General features: G+C 42.7%; 1 protein-coding gene across 2 annotated transcripts in view; it reads right to left on the reverse strand.

The window, feature by feature from the left end:
- Nucleotides 1-3,257: 3,257 nt before the first annotated feature.
- lrfn2b (leucine rich repeat and fibronectin type III domain containing 2b) overlaps nucleotides 3,258-19,457 on the reverse strand; it is a 235,658-nt gene continuing 219,458 nt past the window's right edge. For both annotated transcript variants that reach the window (XM_074615454.1, XM_074615453.1), the window contains 2 exons: nucleotides 16,919-18,315; nucleotides 3,258-5,810 (listed from right to left, as the gene is read on the reverse strand). In XM_074615454.1, the coding sequence (XP_074471555.1) occupies nucleotides 4,841-5,810; nucleotides 16,919-18,309 (2,361 nt within the window). In that variant the 5' untranslated portion in view covers nucleotides 18,310-18,315 and the 3' untranslated portion in view covers nucleotides 3,258-4,840. The remainder of the gene's footprint in view (nucleotides 5,811-16,918; nucleotides 18,316-19,457) is intronic.

Raw genomic sequence — 19,457 nt, forward strand, 5'->3', positions numbered from 1 at the left:
CACCCTGCGTGTCATTATTGCAACTACATGTTGCTTTTACTATGTAATCGGTACCAGTATAGCTAAACTGTAATACATTGCTGTAATATAGTTAATGTGATGTAGTTCAGTTTTCAGCCAGTAGAGTGCACCATAGGACCAGTAGCCTGTTTCATGCTCCACGCTGGAGTCCAGTTGGAGCCAGATCCATAGAAAGGATGATAGACGGTGAATATGCTGCTCTATGATCTAGATCTAGCTCTCAACAGACACAAAGTTACACAATCTTTTCTGTTATGTCTCCAGGCTTTGGCAATGCAGAGCCTGGCAAATTCCCATTAAGATAATGTGTTGTACTTTTTTTCATCTAAAAAGTGTGTGATGTACTATTTAGTTGTGCAGCGTGAATTTTTAAGGCTAATTAATTATAAGTGTAAATCACCTTTGTGGTCCTTTCCAGCAGAGGTCCCCTCCTCATGCTACCAATTCACTGTTACAGAGTAGACTACCAACTAACTTCACATTCTACAACATCATCAAGCTAATGTTCAGTTTATAGCTGTAGTTCATTGTTGACTACATTACGTAGCTACACAACCTCTGGAATTTATTACATTACATAGTCAACAAATCAATCTGCCAGCGTGGTATTGATCAGATCATACTGAGGGAGATTCGGTATCGGTGAAGTCAGTGCATTTTACGAGAAGGCCTTCTGTGACGTTACCCGCCACAGGGGTCAGAGGTCATCACTCCTCAGCCCCCTCCTCGAGGATTTCTTTTCAAAACGTTCAGCACGCAAATTCTCAATTTTGATGCATTTATAGATGAAAAGTCAAGTCAATAATCACGGTCAATGATAAATAAGTCTGGTTGATCACCTTCAGACATCGTAGTCTAAAATGATGATTAATCAGCCTGAGTTCACTAACTGATGGTATTCTGTTTGGTGGTTTATGATGCTTCTCAATCATTTCTAGCCTATTTGGTAGCGTATTTAATTTAGTTAATTTGTTCTACATCATGATAATGCTGATTTTTCAACCAGCGGTTATGACATTAATGCCAGCTAGACAGACTAAAGCTCTGTCTGTACTGAAGGCCTTTCCTTTCCTCTGGGGACTCAGACATCAATCAATCCAAAATGAAAAAATTACAAAAAGACCTTGCAAAAAAACAAACTTGGACCGTTTTTTAATTTGTTTTTTCTTTTGGAAACAAAAAACAAACAGACCAAGTGAGCTATTTCTGTTTTTAATATTCAAATGTATTATGGCTTATCCAATGATACCTAGACCACGGTGGCATCATGGCTGTTTAAAAATGGCAGGTTTGTCCAGGATGTCCCGAGGACTCTCTCTGACCAGTCACTATCTGCAGTGTTTCTAGTGTTGGCTCAGCCAAAGAAACAGTACCAGTTACCAGGTACCATCCACAACTTTTGTTAATGGAAACATGAAAACAACCATTCTAATGTGTAACTAACTGGACTGAACTGAACTGAACTGAACTGGACCGCTTGGTGGAAGCGTGACTCACTGAGCCCGATGAGCCTGCAAATCTGTCCGTCGTGCCACTTTGGAGGGACCAGGTCTCATGGTGATTTGTTTAAAGGTCTATGTCCCTAGTGTTGGAAAGTGCATGATAGCATTGCAGCAATTGTAGCTTTCTATGTGCTATCACTCCTTTTTTCATCCCTCTATCATTAAAATGTTTCCATCTGTTTTCTCCATTTTACACATAGATCCAGTATAAAAGAGGGGAACCAACACACAATATCATGAAAGCTCAGACTATAATGTATCCAACAGTCACGTTGTCATGACACTGAGGTCAAGAGAATTCGACCTTTGACCTCTAATGCTGTAACTCGGCAAATTCTGAATGCCACTGCAAATGCCCTTATAACTAACTTCATATTGATCTGATGTGGATGGATGGCATGGATAGTTCCAGCATAAAGAGCTTTAAAATGATATATTACATGACTACCAACAATAACAACATTTCTTATCAGAATAAATGTAACTTTGTGCAGTTTGTATTTGATAGAATCTTCAGAACTTTCCATTGGATTCTGTTATTGGGGCAGTTGTTAATGGAATATAAATGAAAACTTTAATGATGGAGGGATGAAAAAAGGAGTGATAGCACATGGAAAGCTACCACTGCTGCAATGCTATCATGCATTTTCCAACACTAGGGACACAGACCTTTAAAAAAATCACCATGAGACCTGGTCCCTCCAAAGTGGCACGGCCAACCCCCTGGCTCATGGACTAACTAGTGATCTGTACATTTCACTCCAGTGTTGAGTATAACGGAGGATCCTTCATCGATGAGTGTGCAAGAGAGTGCACGCACGGTGATGCTCAGATTGTCCCGTAAACTGTGGTGAGCATTTAGGTTGTGTTGTTAAACCGCAAATGTAAACATAATTTTATCCGATCACCTATGAATTTATCAAATGAATGGATACACTTTACCATAATGTTTAAATTCATATGGATTTATATTGGCAACTTTCATCACCTTTTTATATTGCACTTCTATCGTGTGTCTCACGTTGATTTTTATGATATAGTTTGTGTAATTTTCAGTATATATATATAGATCTCTCTCTCTCTCTCTCTCTCTCTCTCTCTCTCTCTGTCTATATATATATATATATAAATACATGTAGACCGATTAGCCATAACATCAGGTCGGCATGGGCACCCTGACCGGTCCCCATACGCAACAAACTGCTCCTCACAGTGTGTTCTGACACCTTTCTATCAGAACCAGCATTAACTTGTTCAGCAGTTTGAGCTCCAGTAGCTCTTCTATTGGATCAGACAACACGGGCCAGCCTTCGCTCCCCACGTGCATCAATGAGCCTCGGGTCTGACCCTGGCACCGGTTCACCGGTTCTACTTCCTTGGACCACTTTTGGTAGGTCCTGACCACTGCAGACTGGGAACATCCCACAAGAGCTGCAGTTCTGGAGATGCTCTGACCCGGTCGTCTAGCCTGCACTATCTGGCCCTCGTCAAAGTCACTCACATTCTTACGCTGGCCCATTTTTTCTGCTTCCAACACAAAGTTCAAAGTTCAAAATGTTCACTTGCTGTCTAATATATCCCCCCCACTGCCAGGTGCCATGGTAACCAGATAATCCATATTATTCACTTCACCTGTTAGTGGTGTGAATGTTATGGCTGATCAGTGTATACTGTTTCATATAACCCAGCTGCTGATAGAGGTTAGATAGATAGAGGAAACATCACACAGCTGTCTCAGGAGATGTTTAGTTTTATCTTAGTAGCAAAAACAACAAATTTGACCACACAAACATCTGTTCCAGCTCCAGGTAAGATGTGACACAGCTGCTCCTCCCTCCTCATCTGTCACACATGTTCCAACTGGAGTATGGTACAAAATAATCCAATATATACTGTAGAGCCACTGTACACACGCAGTCATATCAGGAATATCACATAAAAAGGTCATTGAGACAACAGGTGAGAAATGACAGCATGGGTGTATACACTGGACTGAGCTGTCTCTGGGTCGGGTCGGCAGAAACATGCAACACCAGACGATAAAAACAAACAGCTTCCTGTTGTTTAACAGAAACCTTCTGGACAATGATCTTTGACTTATTAAACCCGGAGTAAACCTATATCTCCTCCAGATGGATTCTGGGACTTTCTGAAACCTTGGTAGGGAACTTGAGAGACTCAGTGACTGGTTCTGTATCTTCTAAAGATGCTGAACAATAAACAGAAGATAGTGTGTGAAGGGAAATTCTGCTTTTCAGGCCAACATTGCCCTGAATGTGTATATTTTCAGTGAATTGTGGGCCATTAATATGTAACAAAACAGGGGTACATCTTTTAAAAAATAACTTTTGAATTAATAACAATAAAACCCATAAAAAAACATTGATTTTGCTTTTAGACCTAACGAATGTACACTAAATTAACAGGCCGAATAGTCTTGGAACATCCTTCCCATTGCACCACTTTTACGCTTCAACATTTTGGCATTTTTTGGAACAGTTAACGGAGTCTAGTCTTCTCATACAGTACAGCCATAGTTTAGGAGATAGTGGGTTTTATAATCTATGCAGTCACATAAAATCTGATGAATGAATCCTCAAATATATACTCTGTATATAAAGTAAATATATTCACATACAGCTTTATCAATAAATCTTTTTCTTAAAATCTTCATGAATCAAAGCATCACATCTACGTATATATATATATATATATATATATATATATATATATATATATATATATATATATACTGTATATATATATATATACTGCACCATTCCATCAAAAGAGGTTAAACTACATCGTTACTACACCTAACACATGGTTAGGTAACTGACATGAGGATGAATTTACAGTAGAAGATTTGATATTGTAACCACTGGTCACGTCCTTCTCTTGTGTAAAAGGCAGAGACCAGTAATGGATCATTTGTGTTTGACCAGCAAAATAAAAAATATAAAACTTTAATTTCAATACATACTTTAAATGTATACAGTATAATAGCAGTCCATGGGCATGATCACATATTTCTATAGTAGTCATTTCCCTTCAGCTCTTAGTGGCCGACCGACCGTTTGAATCCATCTCTGAACAAAGAGTGAGGCAGAACTATTCAGAGGTCTCATTTCTAAAGTTTGTGATTGTCTCTGACAGTGAAGACCTGTCCCACCTGAGTCTGAGCAGTGGAGTGGAGGGGAGGAAGATGAGTGTGCTTCATGCAGGACGAAGGCTCTTAGACCAGCGGGTCTGTCTTGGCATGGCTGTTGACCGTCAATGTGTGCAGTGTTTGACAGTGTGACGGTCCTCCATCTTTCCTAGACAGTACTCTCCATCACCCAGTCAGCGCTGTCTATTGTCCCCTTGCTCCCCCCCGTGTCCCCCTCCTCCTCGCACTGCAGCAGCATGCCGTTCACAGACAGGCTCCTCTTAGTCCAGATACTGCTGGTCCTGCGTGATTTGTTGCACAGTTGAGCGGCCCCGGCGACCGTTATGTCTCCCATGTCGAAGGACTGGCTCCTCTTCGGCTTGGAGTCCAGAGGTAGCATGAGGAGCCGGCTGAGGCTGGAGTCCAGCGTCCGGCCCAGCAGCGGCTCCCTGTCTGTGTGGGGCTTCCCTGCTGCCGTGGCGGTGCTACCGGAGGCTCCCGGGTCACGGCCCTGTAACCCCCGCAGCTCCAGCAAAGTGAAAGCCCCGATCAGGTGGTCCAGGTTGGACCGGGGCTTGGAGGGAGCTGACCTCAAAATGTTGGCAAGTGTGCTGTTGGGGCTGTATGAGCCCCCCCCCATGGAGCCTGAGGATGAGGAAGAAGAGGTGAGGCTGCTTTGGAGGGAGCCACACTTGAACTCCACCACCTCGTCCTGCAGAGTCACTTTGGCCTTGACCTTTGGCTCCGGCTGAGGCTGAGACTGGGGCATAAAAAGTCCATTTGGCCCGAGTCTACCCCCGTTGGTCTGAGAGTATGTGTCACTGACACTGGTCAGTTTGCCCATCGGGGGTTCAGTATCTGCAGCTTTGTAGCGCAGCATGAGGATGAGGATGAACACGAGCAGCGTGGCTACGATGATGCCCCCCACCACCAGGATCATGGTGCCACCCAGCAGCTGGCTGGGCAGAGACTGGCACTGAGGGTAGTCGTCCTGGGTGAAGAAATGGGTGCAGCCCACGACGTTGGTGGCCGTGAGCGTGGTGGCGGAGTCGTCCCATGCGGCCAGCACACACAGATCGTAGCGGGTCCCCGAAACCAGATTCGTCACCAAGAAAGCTTTGCTGGAGGCCGGGATCATCCTGAACAAAGACAGGAGAAACAATGAATTACTGTATGAAGATAAAGAGGTCTTCCTCCTCTAATAACCTGGGCTGTTATCTCTCTTAAAGACACAGAGGCTGGCAGAGGGATGATACCTAACTGCTATAAATGATTGAGCCATCAGCATCTGAACAGGGTACATATGTCATTTCAGCACATGGAGACTTAACCAACATCTGCAGGAGGTCTACTCACTGTGCACTGTTTCATTATGGCAGAGCCAGGATTTCCATTTGCATTCCCTGGAGTTCCTCTCCACTGCTACAGTAAGTCTCTGCGGTTGCTACTTTAACAGACAGCCAACAGTAATTATCTTTATCTCTCAGAGCCATCTGTCTTGCTGCATTGAACCGAGGGTCCATTTGATATTTGAGCTCCAGAGTAGTGATAAATAAGTGAGTAGAAAACACAGGAAAGGCAAAGAAGACTGAAGAGTGAAGCACATTTTGCCTGGAGGTGCCGGAGGTGAGCTGCTCTGGTTCAGTTACACTCACACCTGCTGTTTACATGCTATTACTCATTCATGTCCAGACCCAGCTCTCCTTCAGGGATTCACATCAGTCATGAACCTGGCTCTGGGTAAAACCATGAATGGAACATGCACGTTATGTCAGAGTATTATGATGATAGGAATGTAGAGGGATGTTAGGCTGAGTAAATCATAATCTTATCTCTCTGGGAGAATTCTGCACATTTGTCAATTTTCCAGCTTTATATCTGAAAATCTACCTTGATTATAAATTGTTGATGATGTGGTGTCCCTTTCCTATTGGCTTATAATAGGGCTCATTATGTCTATATTTTTTTAAACTAGGGCAGGGGCATATTAACCCACTTAGAGGCCCAGTGTAGCCCTATTGATCAGGTTAGAAACCACTAATATGGGTCATTTGGAAGGGGACATATCGTGCTCATATTCAGGTTCATCCTTGTATTTTGTGTTTCTACTAGAGCATGTTGACATGCTTTAATGTTTCTTCATCCTGTCTGTCTGACTCTACCTGTATTCACTGTCTGTCTGAAACGCTCCGTTTTAGCGTCCGTCTCTTTAACAGTGTTGGACAAGCTACTGTAGTGAGCTAAGCTACCAGTTACTCTGCATAAAATGAAGCTTCACTACACTACTCCCGGTCTCCAGCAGTGGGCAGTGAGGTCACGTTAGAGAGGGGTGCTGTAGTTTGCTAATTCTTGACTTATTTGTGGTCTGATAAACAGTAAATTCATCAAATTCAGTGCCTCATATTGCTATTTTCCAAGCTACTGCAGCTGTCATATTTCACCTTGGATTCAGGATTTAATCAACAAACTAACTATGAACAGGTAAACGGGCTACACGGTCCAGAGTTCTGTCAATCTGCACTCGATTGCTCTTCCTTGACGACCGAATGTGTCTCAGTAAACAGAAATTGAATTACAAGAACTGAAGAACTCAGTGAGAACTCAATGTGGAAGTATAAAGAGTTGAACAGTTTCAGTGAGGATCAAATACAGTATCAGATAATATTACATTCAGTTTCAACTTTATTCAAATTTAGTTTCAAACTAATAAATTCAAATTATGCTATTCAGATTCAGTTTTTCAATGCAGTTATTCAAGTTAAACAGTACAAATTCAAATGATGTGATTCAAATTCAGTTTGTAGCGACACATATAAACAGGCTTACAACAGTAAGAAGTGATCCGCCGTCGTAGGACTGAAAACCCTGAAGGTTAAACCTGAAGTTACCTCGCTAACCACAAATCCTGCTTCGTAGTCATGGCAGGTGAGTTTTATTTTCTCCATGCACTCTAAACACAAGGTACATATATTGCCTGTTAGGAGGTTCTGTAATGTTACTGTCATGTCTTCAGATTAAAATACATTTCTAGCCAAAAGAAAGATGAAAAAAAGTAACTTATAAAACTGAGCCTGATTTCTTTTACCAGTTTTCACAGATGGAAATAAAGTAACTTAGAAAAATGATCTTAGCGAAACATTTTTTTCACCTGTTCTTAAGTCATGAACACAGGAGAGAATACAACTTAGGTCAGACTCAGAAAATGGATCATCACCTTTCAGGGCTTCTGTATTCATGTGATGTGAGCTGCCGGTTGGACCCTACGTCCGTTTGCTCATTGTGGTCAATTCATCTCCCATTCTTCACCAACAGGACGTTATCTGACATGCAACAAGGATCCTAGATGAGTCCAACCTCAGTGTTTGCCTTATCCCAATTAGTCATCACAGCTCAAACAAAAGAAGCTGCTTCCCAATAAAAAAAGTTCCACTTCTCCAACTTGTGCTACACTTCATTACACTATTATAATTGGCTGCCTGGGATGGGGAGAGACATTCTTTAGCCTAGTGGTGCTTCCGCTGTGCGCTGCTTGCTCCTGTGTCTGGGTCTAATTGATTTCAGGTTGTCTGTGTAGACTAATTCATTTTAATTCATAGGAATATAGCCCGAGTCCAGAGAAACGTATGGCCGTGCTTATCATGGGGAGATAAAAGTTTTTTCCTGCCCCTTCAGGCTGCAAAAGGCAATTTGTGGAGTGGTCTGCTTAGCTCCAGATGATGGCGTGAGGCCATAGCATTAGTCAGAGCGAGAGCAGGGGAGAAGGAGAGGAGCTCCTGGTTACGCTTATTTCAGCTTTGCACAAAATGTGTCAGTTACAGTTTGAATATTCTATTTTCTCAGTTCAAAGAAAGAGCTGACAAAACAAATAAATCACGACTCCTGTCCTCAACCACTGTTTCATGTTGGAAAGAATGAAGCATCATTCATTATCTCTACTGATCTAAAGGCCTACTCTCTGGACAGATGCGGACCAGGTCAGGCCAAATGGTCTCCTGCTCCATCGATTCATCGGTGCTGCTGGGAAATTTGATTATGCTTATATAAGCAAAATCCCTAATGGCTTCTCACTGGCTGCTCCTCACTCTCAGACTCTGACTGCAGCTGTGTTGTAGAGGATTAAATGGGCCGTGACATTGTTCTGTGTCTGTGCCTATACCCTGGAATATCTCCTGGTTGCAATAAAACATCCCCTCCATCCTCCATCTAACTGTAATGGATGAATGCATTAGGAAGAGGAAGTTGTGCTGAAAATGGTACCGACTTCGGCCCGTGGATTGTGTTACTTGGCTTGAGATGACTCTGATAACAGCATAGCTCATGTAGACATGAAGCTAGCATCGCAGGGAGCCGGTATGGATCTGGGGATGTATTTGTGTTCTCAATATGTTCTGAATGACAGAAAACAAGTAAGGAATTGTATGAAGGGCAAGTTTTTTAAATATATGTTGTGAACTTTTATATCTCTTTTTAAAGGACCTGAGAGTTCATCTTTAGAGGATTTAACAGTTTGGTCACTTCAAATTGAAGCGCTCTGATGAAGGAAGATAGCTGATAACCATAGTTTACATCCACTGTCTTTTTCTACCACGGCCACTATTGAGACATGAGACACTACATTTCTCGCTGCCTGCTGAAGAAATGCACACATGATCATTTCCTTTGACATTTCTCTGCTCCTGGTGGAAGCTTGACATTTCAGAATGAACTGGTATGTTCCCGTTGTTGTCTGAGCTGTGATCAATACACTACAGTATGTTTTCCAGTATAGGAGCCATTAAGCCGACAGGCTTTTCAGCTCAGCTAATATGCACTAATGGTGGCCTCGGGAGCTTCCTTTCAGTCCTGGCATACATTTGTGTAACGGAGGAGCCAGGGACGCTGGAGGTCAGTCAGAGCTCTCTGAGAGAGAGTTATATTCCATGTAATGATGTCATACTAAATGCTGCGCCACATTCATGCTTTTTGATTAAATTTTAATGGCCAGGATCATTTATATTTAATAGTTATTAACAACATTTTACCCTCATTTTCAGGTTTTGAATTCTTCTGGATATTGTAATGTTTCTGTAGTTCTGCACCAGACGAACAGCTGGCACACACACGTTATCTCTAACTGACTGACTGACGGTGGATCCTGTACCACCACCAGGTGCTGGAGTGTTGCCGTGACGACGCTTTAGGTGAGTTTTATTTAGTTTCTGTCCACTTCAAATGAAGTGATTTACGCTGCTTCGCTACGTACAGCTGATCTCAACATAAACACAAATACACGTGGATGATGGTGCAAGCTGCACGGAGGGGGGGGGGGGGAATCTGCGCTCCCCGAGTGCCATTCTAGTTACCATAGTGTGTTTTAATTTTTCTTAGTCCGACATATTTCACAACACATTCCAAAAACTTGTTACTGTCTGAAACATCATACTCATTTAGATTTAAGACAAATCACTCCAGGCCTGAACACACATCTAGACATGCACCTATATTTTTATTATAACGCAGAACTAATAATTTATTGTAATGATGAATAATATCGACCTTGTTGTGTCTTCATATCGACAGAATAAGAAACCAACAACATAAGAAGGTCCTTTTATTTACTTATAGCCACCTATCAGCTGTGCGCTGGAGATCAGACGAGAGACGTAACGACTTAAAGCTTCAGTAGGCAGTATATTTTTGGCATCATTGGGAAAAAATCCCATAATAACCTTTCAGCATATTGTAATTCAAGTGTTCTGAGAGAAAACTAGACTTCTGTGACAATGTACACAACAGAGACTGCCCTTATTAAGGTAGAAAAGCACATTCTCATGGCGGCATGAAAGCTCTAGTTCAATGCCTCTACATTGGGTGCAGGTCTGAGAGCATCTTAATTGATCAGCCTGGGTCGGCATTAAGGACTTGTTGGTTCAGCTCTTATCTGTCTCATATTCAAATTCACGTCATGTTCAGCAGACTCATCCACACACAAAACTTATTTCACTTTTCTACTGATCATATGCAGCTACAACTAAGCTCATATTCAAATATTCACCAATTGCTGAAGACAAAAGGATGCAAGAGAGTGCTGGACGCCTTACTGTGGTGACGCACCTATTCGGTAGGCACGTCCTGATTGGATTAGTGTGTTAACTTTTTTCTATTTAGCCTTTTCATTGCATTTCATATTGCACCCATTGTGCCCACCAAAACCATTACAAATGACCTTTACAAAAATGATTAGTATGGGTGTTTACTGATCTGCCATCCCTATGGTTAAGGTTTGGTTGGGTTTAAGATGTTAGTATGCTTGTTCTTGAAATCCCATTTCCAAAGGTAGAATACATTTTTGACAATGTAACATCACTTTACTCAGTGATTGTGTGAAAGTTGAGGCTTTGAACTTTTCTCTCAAGCTGTCTTTATCATTGGTCTTCTTTATAATTTAGAATGTTTTCAGCCCTTTCCTTCTCCATTCCAACGGGGAACTGAACTGAAAGTGAAACTCATCTTTTCTCTCTCCAAAGCCAGCAGGCTCAGATGAAAACAACACTTTAGAAAAGTTTCACATTCAGTTCAGTTCCCTGTTGGAAAATATTCTAATTATAGTGTACACTTATCACTTGTTTTCTGTAAGAGCTTCCCAGCCGGTGGAACACCTTACCAACTGAAATAAGAAACTGTGCCGACCACCGTACCTTCACACAACATCTCAAGACCTGTTTTGAAAAGTCAGACGTGAACATTTTTAAGCTACAAAGTGAATTGCTAATTTTATTATTATTGTTGTCATTATTGGCTAATGTTCTGCTAACTTGTCCCATGTCCTTTGGCCAATTCCAGATGGTCAGATTTGCATGGGTATGTATGCCGTATTTACTAGTAGCCTACTTTACTTAACTTTATTGAACAATGTGGTATGAGCTTCTATAGTTGTGTGTTACAGCTCTGTGCTGCATGGCTCATGTGTTAGGTGTGTGATATTACTGTATCTTTTATCATCAAGCTCAACATTATAATTGTCAATTATTGCTGCTCTACATTTCTGCAATGTGTCAAACATGCTTCTAGTGCTTGGTTGTGTAAATAAATCAATGAAATTAGGTCCTTAGGCTACAGCTGTCGTTTCCATTCATCTTGTGTGGCTTGGTACATATGTATGCTATTTAAATAGTGTGTATTAGATTATATAATCGTTCTACACATTTATATTCATAATGTTGACTTTCAAATGAAAAGGTTCATGCAAGAACATAATAATTATGAATGCTGAATAGATTTAATACATTAGATTACTAGAGTTGTACTATATGTTTACAAAGAGGACGGAAGGAAAGGATGAAAGAAAATATTGTAGGTGGCCACAACCCTGAGGCTACAGCTCTAAATATCTTGCTTTCCACAGTTTTGAGAAGAGATTTATATGGCATTAAGTAATTGGATTTTTTTTCTGTCTGTTTCACATTCGTTTTAGAGGCATTAGTGGTGGAATGCAAGCCTCACTAGAGTTTCATCCCCATCAAATGCTGCTGGATTGACAGAAACCCCGGCCTCCTGAGCTTAGAAAGTGCCCTGCTGGTTCTGGACTGCTGAGCATAATCGACCCCAGTATACCACTGCTCTGTGCTTAGTGAGGGAGACATCAGATGATGGAAAGGTGATGAAGAGTTGTTTTTACTGTTGTTAACAACAGCATATACATATATACTGTATATGGAGCCAACATCCCTGTAAAACATGATAGAAACTAGAATACACTGGGAAGTCTTATGTGAATCTCTGTGTGAACACTGCAGCCTGTAAATACACATTGTTCAATGTGTAACTGCTAAATGCCTCCGTCTTTGTTTAAGACCAGATGCTTTGTTTTCTTGCGGAGCCTCTCATTCAGATGACATGACTTTTTCCCTCTATGCCATTCCCTCCTCGTCTCTCAGTAATGACAATGTACTTAGTGTTGAACAAATATTGAAAAATATAGACACTGCTATAATGACAACTGTAATTTCCAAATTGCACAAGGGTGCTGAGATTTCATATAAGATAGAAAGCAACTTCACACAGCTTCCAGAGAAGTCTTCCTGCTGAACAAAAGCTCTTTCAATTTGAGGTGAAACTGAACAAATTATCAGCATCAAGCTAAATAAACTGAATTTTTGGCCACTTGTGGAGCAGCAGGCTGACATGTTCTTCTCTCTGTCTGTGGCCATCTCCCCCATTTCATGTCTGGGACGGTGCCTCTGCCGCTCTACTGTACACACACACACACACACACACACACACACACACACACACACACACACGCAAACACACACGCACACACACACACACACACACACACACACACACACACACACACACACACACACACACACACACGCACACACACACACATCTACACACAACATACAGCGTTAATATGAATAATGAATAATGTTGTGAGATTATTCCTTATATCATGGGCTATTTTGGGATTTATAAATTATCACATACTCATATATATGTATATATATATATACAGACGTAGGCAAAGTTGTTGGTAACGTTCCGTTAAAGAGAGAAAAACCCACAATGGTCACTGAAATAACTTGAAACTGACAAAAGTAATAATAAATAAAAATTCACTGAAAATTAACTAATGAAAATCAGATATTGTTTTTGAATTATGGTTCAGCAGAATCATTTTAAAAAACAAACTAATGAAACTGGCCTAGACAAAAATGATGGTAACATTAACTTAATATTTTGTTGCACAACCTTTTGAGGCAATCACTGCAATCAAGTGATTTCTGTAACTCTCAATGAGACTTCTGCACCTGTCGACAGGTATGTTGGCCCACTCCTCGTGAGCAAACTGCTCCAGCTGTCTCAGGTTTGAAGGGTGCCTCCTCCAGACAGCATGTTTCAGCTCCTTCCACAGATGTTCAATAGGATTTAGATCAGGGCTCATAGAAGGCCACTTCAGAATAGTCCAATGTTTTGTTCTTAGCCATTCTTGGGTGTTTTTAGCTGTGTTTTGGGTCATTATCCTGTTTGAGGACCCATGACCTGCAACTGAGACCAAGCTTTCTGACACTGGGCAGCACATTTCGCTCCAGAATGCCTTGATAGTCTTGAGATTTCATTGCACCCTGCACAGATTCAAGACACCCTGTGCCAGATGCAACAAAGCAGCACCATAACATAACCGAGCCTCCTCCATGTTTCACATGGTGTACAGTGTTCTTTTCTTTGGATGCTTCATTTTTGCGTCTGTGACCATAGAGCTGATGTAACTTGCCAAAAAGCTCCAGTTTTGTCTCATCTGTCCAAAGGACATTCTCCCAGAAGCTTTGTGGCTTGTCAATATGCATTTTGGCAAATTCCAGTCTCGCTTTTTTATGATTTGGTGTCCTCCTGGGTCGTCTTCCATTAAGTCCACTTTGGCTCAAACAGTGACGGATGGTGCGATCTGACACTGATGTACCTTGACCTTGGAGTTCACCTCTAATCTCTTTTGGAAGTTGTTCTGGGCTCTTTGGTTACCATTCGTATTATCCGTCATCAATTTTCCCCTTGCGGCCACGTCCAGGGAGGTAGGCTACAGTCCCATGGACCTTAAACTTCTGAATAATATGTGCAGCTGTAGTCACAGGAACGTCAAGCTGCTTGGAGATGGTCTTATAGCCTTTACCTTTAACATGAAGGTCTATAATGTTCTTTCTGATCTCCTGAGACAACTCTCTCCTTAGCTTTCTGTGGTCCATGTTCAGTGTGGTACACACCATGATGCCAAACAGCACAGTGACTACTTTTCACTATTTAAATAGGCAGACTGACTGATTACAAGTTTGAAGATACCTGTGATGCTAATTACAGGACACACCTTAGTTTAATATGTCCCTATGGTCACATTATTTTACATCTTTTCTAGGAGTACCATCATTTTTGTCCTGGCCAGTTTCATTAGTTTGTTTTTTAAAATGATTCTGTTGAACCACAATTCAAAAACAATATCTGATTTTCATTAGTTCATTTTCAGTAAATTTTTATTTATTATTACTTTTGTCAGTTTCAAGTTATTTCAGTGACCATTGTGGGTTTTTCTCTCTTTAACGGAACGTTACCAACAACTTTGCCTACGTCTGTATACATATATATATATATACATATATATGTATTTATATATACACCGATCAGCCATAACATTAGACGAGCATGGGCACCCTGACCGGTCCCCATACGCAACAGACTGCTCCTCACTGTGTGTTCTGACACCTTTCTATCAGAACCAGCATTAACTTGTTCAGCAGTTTGAGCTCCAGTAGCTCTTCTATTGCATGGCGTGTCTGCGTGTCTGCTGCATTTCTGCTGCTGCTGTCAGCCCTTTCTTTCTACATAGAATTTGCCTTTTAAAGGGACTGTTTGTGACGTCTTACACGTATAAATCTAACCGGGCGCTCGCACGCTCACATATGCGCGCTCGCGTGTGGCTACGCTATTCAGACTCAGACTCCAACACAAACTACACGGAAGCACCAAAACCTCCTGGTTGTATCTAGTGAAGCCCGTCTGTTAAACAGTGTTGGCCACGGTCGTAGTACGCGGGGGAGACCGTAGCTTTGGTCTCCGGGGCCGGAGTCTCTGCTGTACTCTGCTCCTCTGTTCCTCTGCCTGCTTGCCTTCACTCACACACCGCGCGCGTTCTCGCTCCACCTCACGTGCATGCGCACACACTACACACTGCAGAAGACTTCTTAGCTCTATCTAGTGAATGTTCAGTGGACGTTTGTGCAGAAATAACTGCTGCAGCTCCTCCAGACCAACAGAGGTTTCCCGTGTCTTGCGAAGTGATGGGGCTCCGCGGCGAGAAATGTTATCGTCTCTGACTGGGTGCCGGTGTGTCCCTCCCACCGCGGTCGGAGACGATAACGTTTCTCTCGGAGGCTGAGGCAGGAAAAGCCAACACTAGGATCAGCATTGATTCATGGAGAGACCTTCGTCTGGTTAGCTAACATTACTGCCGAGCAGCTGAAATATAGAGTGATATTGTGCTTTTAGCTGACGTGTGTCGCCTCACTGTTTTGAGCGATGCTCGTTCATGTCTATGTATAGCGAGCAAGCGCGAGCCCGACGGCCATAGGTGTCGCTGTTAACAAGCAATTCTGAAAGTTACAAACAGTCCCTTTAATGGCCATTTCATTTCATTATAAATATAATTTATATTTATTTTAGACAGAGAAAGGTTAAGAAACGTGTAGTAATTTGTAAATAATGGTAATAATCCACAATTAAAACTCCGTACTATATTCATTCATGGAGCTCTCCAAGTCACTGCATGTTCTAGAACACTGTCCTGCACATATTTCAGAATAAAAGCCTTGTGTTAACAAATGAAGGAATTCTGTCCACAGAAAAAACGCGTGAGGGCTTTTATTTTGAAATGAAAGCAGGAAGTGTTGATTTAAAAATAAATCTTTACTTTTTTTTACCTCCGTAACATATTCTACATATACACCTCGAAACTTTAGTAATGTAAATGGATGGTAAATGGACTTGGACTTATATAGCGCTTTTCTAGTCTTCCGACCACTCAAAGCGCTTTACACTACATGTCAGTATTCACCCATTCACACACACATTCATACACTACGCTACTAAGGTGCCAACTTTGCCCATCAGGATTTAATCTAAATACTCATTCACACACCGATGGCTATGCCTCCGGGAGCAATTTGGGGTTAAGTGTCTTGCTCAAGGACACATCGACATGTGACCCGGAGCAGCCGGGGATCGAACCACCGACCTTCCGATTGGTGGACAACCTGCTCTACCCTCTGAGCCACAGCCGCCCTGTAGCAGGTATGATGTCAATATACAGTCAATAGGTCACCTTCTCTGTCTGTGACATATTCTACAGATAGACATGAAACTGTAGTAATCTTGCTGGTATGATGTCAATATACAGTCAATAGATCACTTTCACTGTCTGTTGTTGCTGTGAGACGCGCGCGGCACGCGTCAAAATAAGCGAGACCTCTATTCTCTAGAAGAGACGCAGCTGAGATGGCAGTGTGGCTGCTCCAACCTGTTAACAGGGACGCCGAAATAAAAAACAACGGGTAACGCAGCCGCCACGCGCTCCTGATATTCCCTGTGTGTCCGGGCTGTAAGCCTTCTTCACAGAGGACAGTAGAGAAGCACTGGCTCACTGTCATACTGCCATAGCTTACTAAGACACTTAACAAAAGCTGTGCTACACTTCAATATTCCTTATGCAAGTGTTTACCTGTAGATCAGAACCTCATCATCAGAGCAGTTGTACTGGAGCTGGTACATCTTCACCTTGGGAGCTGATTTGCTCACTGTCCATTTGACCAGTGCTGAAACAGCTGTCACCTCGGAGACGGACACAGTCCTCTCTGGTTGGCTCTTTGGAGCCCCTTTGCTGATCCTGGTGGTCCCTGTGATATCAGAAAGGCGTGACTTTGGTGGTGCCGGCTGCCCGGTGCCATTGCTGAGGTGGGGGAGCTGAACGATGGACACCTCCACGGAGGCGGTGGACTCCCCGGCCACGTTAGCAGCAATGCAGGTGAAGGTGCCATAGTCCTTGGAGGTGGTGATGGTGATGCTTAGGGTTCCATTGCTGTACACTGCAGTCCGTGAAGAGTTGCCAAGCAGCCGATCATCAGGGGAGATCCAGTGGATGGTAGGAGAAGGGTCTCCTGTTGCTTCGCATCTTAGGCCGGCTGTCTGGCCCTCCAAGACCAGCATTCTGTGGGTGTGCTGGGTTATAAGAGGTGGCTGACACAAAAACTCCTCCTCCTTCACATTCCAAAAGTAACGACCCTTCAGGGCAGGAGGGGAGGCACAGGTCTCCAGGTCATCGTCTCTCTCAAGCCTCCGCAGCCACAGCATCTCACAGTTGCAGTGCAGTGGGTTCCCGCCTAGACTTAAGGACAGCTGGGGAGCATAAGGTGTAGTCAGGATCATTGAGTCCTGGGCACGGGCAAAGATGGGGTCTGGGGGCAGCTTCTGCAAGCGATTTGAAGTCAGGTCCAATCTTGCCAGCCTTTCCAGGTCAGTGAAGGTGCCCTCTGGAATAAAGTTCAATAGGTTGTGGTCCAGACTAAGCTGGTGCAGGTTTATCATCTGGCGGACTGAGTCCCAGGGCAGAGACATCAGGTTGTTGTAGGACAGATCCAGATCCTCCAAGGCAGGTGCCATGTCCTCCAAGGCCTTGTCATGGATGCGCCCCAGTTGATTGTTGTTAACAATGAGGTGCTGCAGGTTGACCAAGCCTCGCAAGTCATCAGGGCCTAGCTCCATCAAGCGGTTGTTGTCCACATGAAGCGATCGCAGTGTTTCCAAGTCACCAAAAGAGAAGGGCTGAATGTAGCTGATGGTGTTCCTGGAGAGGGTCAGGTCCACCAGATCGGTCATATTGGCAAAGTCCTGCTGCGTAATGCGGATGATGTAGTTGCCTCCCAGACGGAGCTCCACTGTGCTGCGGTCAATGTCCGGAGGCACGAAAAGAAGGCCTTTGGAGGGACACAGTGTCCCCAGGGATTCAGACAGATTCTGGCATACACAGTACTTGGGACATGCATGGGTGGTCATCACTGCGGCTCCCAGGACCAGCAGGCAGTAGATGATGTGGTCCATGGTAGAGTCATACATAGGAACCTGTGTGAGAAACAGAAAGAAGACCGATGAGTTAAAGATAATATTCATAAAATGTATCATCTTTCAAACTTCATCATCAATTCAACAGGGCCCTTCTGAAAGACCATAGAATCAGGCACAAAAGGGGTTAAAAGATCTGAGATGGAGCCACAGGCCCAACTATGTCCTACCAGAAATTATAAGAATCTTAATATAAAATATAATGATATATGTTAAATGGGATCATATTTTGAAATATATGAAATCTTTACCTGGAACCAACAGGAATCATTCAACTTTGTGTCTTATCTTACAAGTTTAACAGAGTAGAACCTGAGAATTAAACCTGAAACTAAGCATTTTTCTTACGAAAGTTTTACTTATGTCACCCCATTCCATGCTGATAGAAATCAACTTGGTTCATTCATTACATTACATTACATGTATTTAGCTGGCACTTTTATCCAAAGCGACTTTCAATAAGTACATTCAACCATGTGGGTACAGCCCCAAAAAGTACATCAACTTCATGGAATATGTTGATCTCCTTCAGGTGTTACATTTAGAGACAACAAGAGATAAAGCTTTGTTTTTTTCAATGGGCCATGGTGCAGTCTGAACAGATGAATTTCTGCTGTCGTGATGCTAATGGGGAGTTCTTTCCACCATTGTGGAACCAGGACAGCAAACAGAGGAAGTGACCATTGATAGCAGATGGTAATTCATTTAGATTTGGTGGGAAAGGCTCTGTTCTTTGTGAGAGCTCCTGAATTTGAGTAGCATTGAGGATTCTGTTGGTTTAATTAATCCTTCATTAACAAGGCAAAAGTGAGCATGGCTCACATGCCACCGCACACTGCTTGACCCTTCTAAAGTACGGCCAAAAGGTTTTGCCCTTTAGGAACTAACGTAATTAGTCTATTGAGCACAATGTAGCTCGTTATTAGCTCACCTTCCTCAAGTCCAGGGTGCCCAAAATTTTTGAAATTTTGGGCACCCTGTACTTCTAACCCCCAAAAGGCACAACTAGACCACACTGTCAACCATCATGCCAAATTTGAAGTTGCTAAGTTAAATAGTTTCAGAGTTCTGCTCTGGAAACGAAAGTGTGACACGCGAACAGACAGACAGACGGACACGATGAGCGCTATATACCCCCGACT

Source organism: Sebastes fasciatus, chromosome 18 (genome assembly GCF_043250625.1).
Source record: "Sebastes fasciatus isolate fSebFas1 chromosome 18, fSebFas1.pri, whole genome shotgun sequence".
Lineage (NCBI taxonomy): Eukaryota > Metazoa > Chordata > Actinopteri > Perciformes > Sebastidae > Sebastes > Sebastes fasciatus.